The sequence below is a fragment of the Lipotes vexillifer genome, unplaced genomic scaffold (genome assembly GCF_000442215.2).
Source record: "Lipotes vexillifer unplaced genomic scaffold, Lipotes_vexillifer_v1.1 scaffold382, whole genome shotgun sequence".
Lineage (NCBI taxonomy): Eukaryota > Metazoa > Chordata > Mammalia > Artiodactyla > Lipotidae > Lipotes > Lipotes vexillifer.
In genome coordinates, this window is record NW_006780611.1 from 11,145,388 (window position 1) to 11,151,725 (window position 6,338).

The 6,338-nt window shown below is 55.2% G+C and overlaps 1 protein-coding gene across 1 annotated transcript in view; it reads right to left on the reverse strand.

Moving 5' to 3' along the window:
• Nucleotides 1–6,338, reverse strand: part of CYTH4 (cytohesin 4) — a 30,465-nt gene that overhangs the window by 4,459 nt on the left and 19,668 nt on the right. The window contains exon 8 of the mRNA XM_007454061.1: nucleotides 5,815–5,963. Within this exon, the coding sequence (XP_007454123.1) occupies nucleotides 5,815–5,963 (149 nt within the window). The remainder of the gene's footprint in view (nucleotides 1–5,814; nucleotides 5,964–6,338) is intronic.

Below are 6,338 nucleotides of genomic sequence, written 5' to 3' on the forward strand. Positions count from 1 at the left end.
GCCAACCTCTTTCCCCTCCTGTTTGCTCCTCCTTGGTCCCTGGCTTTCTTGGGGCCCGGTCCCCCCAGGCCCAGTGGTGCTCCCCTGTCCCCAACCCCATGTCATGCCTCCGCCTGTGCTATTGTAGAATGGAGCGGGTGCGGTGAGCCCCGCAGAGAGACTGTGCTGGCTGCCTCACCCATGGTCCCCACAGCTGCCAGTTATTTTGCTGCCAGTTTGCTTGCTGAGGTTGACTTCCCCAAGTAGATGGGGAGCTCCTCCAGGAAAGGCCTGGGTGTCATAACCCCAGAGCCTCCCCCAGGGCCTGGCCTAAAGCAGGGTAGCAACTGTTTGCTGACCTAGCGGCCGATGGTTCCCATCCCCCACCTTCCCGCTGGAATCCCAGCCGGTGGCAGGAGAACGCGTGGAAGAGCACCTGCTCAGTGTCAGGCCAGCTGGGCTGAAATCCCAGCTCGGTCACTTGATGACTGTGTGACCCCAGGCACACCCCTCAACCTCTCTGAGCTGCTCTGTCTTCATCTGAAAAATGGACAATGTTGACCCCCAGTGCTCTAGGGAGAGTAAATGGACTACGCTGGGGTCAGAGCCCCTCCCTGCCCCCAAGTCGAGGGGAAGATGACGATGAGGAGAAGCCCCCACCTGCACCCTGACCACCCAGCACCGCTCTCAAGGGTCAGATGAGTGAGTCAGGTCCATCACCCCCATGTCTGAGAGTGTTGGAGACAGGATGCTTGGCTGGGATGTGTACACGCACACACATGTTCACCAGTGTGCATGCGTGCATGTGCGCGCGCACACACACACACACACACACACACTCTGGGGCACAGCAGCCAGATTCAGGGCCTCTTTGGACAACATCTAAGGGGGAAGGGGTCTCCTCCTCTTTTAAGTGCAGTAGCTAGACTTCCAGGTGTACCGTGGGTTGGGGGACACGGAGGACCTGCTAGGGAGTTGGAGATTGGCTGCCCATGTTGTGACTCAAGGTGGGATGCTGACCTAGGCTCTTAAAGCCCCCTCTCCTAGGCAGAGACCAGAGACCTGTTCTGGGGGGTAGGAATTTCTCAGAAAGCAGATTTTAGTTCTCTATGGAAGACTTTCTAGAAGTTGGAGCTGCTGAAACATGGAAGGAGCAACCTTGTAGGGTAATGAGTTCCTTGTCACTGGAAGTATGCAAGCCAGGGCTAAGACCTCCCTGTGGGAGACATATGGATGTTGGCAACAGATCACCCCTGTGTTTTTTTTTTTTTTTTTTTTTTGCGGTATGCGGGCCTCTCACTGTTGTGGCCTCTCCCGTCACGGAGCACAGGCTCCGGACGCGCAGGCCCAGCGGCCATGGCTCACAGGCCCAGCCGCTCTGCGGCACGTGGGATCCTCCCGGACCGAGGCACGAACCCATGTCCCCTGCATCGGCAGGCGGACTCTCAACCGCTGCGCCACCAGGGAAGCCCACCCCTGTGTGTTTTGAACCCCCTGCCGTAGGGCACTGCGTTCCATAGACAACCTGCCCAGATTTCCGAGTGTTTGGAAAACACATTCTAAATTGTCTAATTCTGCTGACTAAAACCAGACACAATGCTGGGTCTCTATCCTTGAGATAATGACATCATTTCCTTCTGTTGCAGTTGTCTGTGCTGCTGTTCAGATGGTTTCCTTGAAATTTTAAATGAAAATTTTCCCAAGTACTGTTCGATTCCCCAAAGTTTTAGAAATGGCGTTTTCTGGTTTTTAAAGGGTTTTTCTGATCCAGGAGCTTAGGGGTGGCGGAGGGGTAAGAGGTGGGGGGAGAGTGCCGGCTGGAAGCAGGTTTTCCTGGGTTTGATGGAGTGGCTCCGCTGGCTGTGGTGGGGGGAGTGGGGAGGAGCAGGGGCCACTTTCTCTGTTTGGAACCCCTGCATCCCTAAGGCAGCCGGGAAGCCCCGCTTTACCCCTCCTGCCCTGGCCCAGCCTGGCCCTGGGATCCCCCAAGTGGCGGTGGCCGGTTGAACAAGGTCTGTGGCAGCAAGGCCTTGTCAGCAAAGCTGGCAGCACAGACAAATATTCTGAAGGCCCAAGGAGGTGAGCAGGGGGACAGGGAGGGCCTCATCCTTCATGACACCCACAGGGAGCCCCATGGCAGCTTTGGCAGGCACCCTACAGCCTACACATTCTGCCCCCACAAGGGAAACAGCTCAGTTCACCCACATTTCCTGTACCTTGTAAACCCCAGGCTCCCCCCGCCCCCGCCCCCTGTAATAAAGCATCCTTGCACCTGGACTTTCTGTCCAGGTTGCTGGGTGGGGGCGGGGGTTGACAGGAGCCTGTGAATGACTCCCATCTGGCTAATCGCATCATTTCATCCTACTTGTCACAGTGACGGGTTCAGAGAGGGACCTGTGACCCATGCTAGTCATTAAGCCTTAATTCAATAAGCCTTAATTCTGGGACTCTAGTTTAAAGTATAAAGCAAGATGGAAGCCTGGAGCTGCCCAGGCCATCTTTGCTGCAACTTGGGGAAAGCCTATTTAAGAGGGAAGCCAGCTTGGAAGAGGAGGTTGCTCAGAGATGGAGAGACCAGACTGCGCTCTTCTGACCTCACTGAGCAACTGGATCTAGCCGAGCCTGAAGCCAGCCATCAATCCCCCATCTTTTCCATGATATGAGCTGAGATTCCTCCAGCCAGGAAGAAACTGGAGGCTGGGAAACACGGCCAAGATCTTGCTTTCTGGTCTCTGCAGAGGTAAGGGCTTTGGAGTCAGACAGACATGGGTTTGAATCTGGACTCCTCACAGACTGAGACCCTTGGCCAGCTACCTCTGTTGGAGCTCAGTTTCCTTCGTTGTAAACTGGGGATGGTACCTGCTGCTTAAGGTTGTCGAGATGACTTAATGGGCCCAGTATATGGTCATTTCTGATGGAGACGCTTGGACAGGAACCCAGGAGGTCCGGCCTTGCCTGCAGCAGAAGTTGCCCTGAACTGGGAGACTGTTCCCTTGCCAGGACCTCGGTTTCTCCACCTGTGACACTGGAGAGTGGACAAGCCCTCCTTCTATCCTCTCTGCTTCTTCCCCATCTCCACCCTGGCTCCCTCTCTGGGCAACCCTGTCAAGGTGAGTGGTGCCAAGTGCTTGAAGTGCTTTGTCTGCTTCTCAGGAGAACAATGTGAGGTCAGTGTCATCAGCCCACTTTGCAGATGGAGAAACTGAGGCTCACACTCAAGGGCACACAACCATAAGGGCAGAGCTGGGATTTGATCTCCCATCTTCTGAGTCTACACCCTGTACCTTTGGGCTGAGTTTCTTAGGCACTCGCCCCGTCACCATCAGGGTGGCCAGGGCAAGACCCGCTCAACATGCCTGAGCCCCAGCTCCCATCATGCACCTCTTTGAAGCCCTTCCCAGCTGCGCACCCTCATGGTCACGGGGTGACCTCTCTTTAGGTGATGTATCTGTGTCAATTTAATTTCATAAATCAGGTCACTTAAAAATGTTATGTGTCCTGGAGAACCCTTCTGCAAACTCAATACCTGAAGGTGCTTAAAGCCGAGTCCTTGCTTTACACATGGGTAAGATGAGACCCCAAGAGAAAGCAAGAGGACCCCCGGTCCTGAGCAGCTTCCTGTGAAAGCCTTGAAGAGCAAGGACCAGGCCAGTGTGGTTCACTTTGTGTCCTGGGAAGCTTCTGGATTAACTAGCCAGTCCAACGACATAGGTGCTGTGCTAAATACCTTACTAATCCTATAAGCTTACCTACACTAATCCTATAAACCGGGAGCTCGGAGAGGTCAAGCCACTTACCTAAAGTCACACAACTTGAAAATGGGGGAGCCAGGACTTGGATGTGGCTGTGACTCCAGTGCTCTGTTCCTTTCCCTGCTCAGTGCCTGCCCCTCTGGGCTGCCAAGGAGGATAATAAACCCTTCCCAGGCCTCCCAGGAAGAGCTTGAAGCTAAATTGAGATAATAGACCGGAAAGCCCTACCAGAAGAAAGTTACAAGCTCTATACAAATGCAGTGCATTGTTATTAACAAAAGGCTTCAATTGGGAAAAAAAGCCTAAGGAGGGAGCTGCTGAGGGAGGCTTTTTGGGGGCTGAAGCAATAAAGTGGCACCTGGGAGATCCCGCAGGACTGGTGCTGGCATGTCATTAACTCATTACCTGCTGGACAAGGTGCGCCCAGCTTCCGGCCTCAAGTACCACAATGAGATGCGTTACCAGTTTTCAAATGCTTTTCACGTTTTAGGCATTTTACTAAGGGCTGGGGATTTTAAATTATTATTAATTACTCTTAATGGAGACCTAAGCTACCATTTAGAGCTTGTGCTATGTACCTGGCATGGGCTATGCCCTTTACATTTTTAAAAATTACTACTCACAGCAGCTCTGTGACGCAGGCATCGTTATCCCTGTTCTCCTGGTTGAGGAAATGGTGGCTCCAAGAGGGTGAGTCATTATTTAAGGTCACCCAGCGGGCAAACGGGGAGATGGGACTTGATCTGAGTTCTAACCTACTTTCAAGCCCTCATTTTATGTCGCGCCCCCCGCCCACCAGGATAAACTGTCTTTGGGGAACCAAGGAAGGGGTTCGGGGCTAAGGGAGAGGCTGTTCTCAAACACCGAGGGGCACCAGAATCGCTCCAGACTCAGGCTCTCCCCCCAACCGACCAGACTTCTGCTGTCGGAGGTACACAGGGTGCTAAGCTGCCAGGGCGGGGTTCATACCGGCTCCTCCCCTCCTGCCGTGCTCTGACCTGGAGGGAACTGAAGCTCTATTGAGCTCCGGAGCATCTCTGGTCCTAGAAATGAATCGTCAATTCATTTTTGCAGAGCCAGGCTTTGAATCTCACTCCTGTGTTTCTAAAACAGCTCCTGGCTCCGCTTTGCCCATAGGAAGCAGGCAAACTCCTGAGGCTGTCGTTCGAAGCTATGGTCTCTCTGGCCCAACCTCGGTGCCCATCACTGTCTGTATGTACCCAGCTGGCCACTCTGGATGCCCCTCCCTTTCCCAACCAGGTCAGGTGCTGGCCAGTTCCTCTTTCTGGAATGTCCTTTCCCTGCTTCTCCTCTGGGCAAACTCCCACTCAACATTCAAGGCCCAGTTCAAAAGTCACCTCCTCTGTGGGGTCTTCCAGGATGGCACCCTTCCCCTGCTCCCAGGAGAGCGATAATAGTGTCCTCTGTGTCTCCATAGCTGTGTCTCCTACGGTCAGTGCAGCATGAATCACGCAGGGTTATAATTCACATGTGTATCATCCTCCCACCAGACCCTGAATGTGGGTTTACTCATCCCTGGGTGCCCTGTGCCAGGCACAGGGCTCGGTGCAGTGTAGCAGGGGTGGGGCTGTTTGAGGAGGGGATGGGAGGCCTGGGTCCTGCTCGACTCTCGAGCTGATGTGTAGCCTGTGGAAGGCCTGTTCCTTCCTCTCTGAAAGAGGGAGGAGTTTGAGCAGAGTCTGGGATTTTCAGCCCTGACCCACTGAGAGTCTAAGAATCTGGGATTCCAGAAGATAGACCTAGGCTGCGTGAGGCACCCTTTCTGGAAGGTGTGAATGATGGGTGCCCAGAGTTCCCCAAAGGCTGAGATCTGGGAGGACCTCCTGGGTGTTCAGTCTTGACCTCCTTCCTAAGATGGGCCCACTTGGGAAAGCCCTTCTCGGGATCAACCTCTTTTGTGATGGTCCCTCTCAAGACAGTGACCAACCTGGGAGGGGCATCTCAGCAGCTCCCTCCCCTGGAGCGGCCTATCTTAGAGGAGCCCCTCTTGGGCCGTGGACCTAAGGACAGGCTCCTCCTGGATGCCTGGGCACAGGGCTGGGCGGGGCCACACCCCTCTTACCCGCAGCTGCTCCTCAGGCAGGTCACTGCCATCATTGATGCCACGGTTCATGGACACAAAGCGCTCGAAGGGCGGCCTGTCCCGGACACTGGGGTTGTGGAGGCCGGTGTTGAGCATGATGATGGAGAAGGACAGGACGTAGCAGGCGTCTGCGGGGCGGGGGGCGGTCAGAGCCTGGGCGCCGGCCACTCCCCCTCCCCTGCCCCAATCCCTTCCAGGGGCCAAGAATGGGCTGTCTCAATGTCCCGAAGGTCCACTCTGTCCTCCCGGCTTGGCATTTGAGGCCTGGCCACGCCTCCCACTCTTATGGGGCTCCCTGCTCCAAATAGGCTTCAGGTGTCAGTTCCGGAGCCCCTGTGTGCCTTCCTATCCTGGAACTTCTGCTCCTGTTGGGGCCCCTGCCAGGCACTCCCTCCTCTTCCCTTTCTACTCACTTAAACCCTCCAGCTCTTTTGGCCCCAGCTCCAGCCCTCCTCCCCACCCCAGCCCTCCTCCCCCCAGCCCTCCCCACCCAGCTCCAGCCC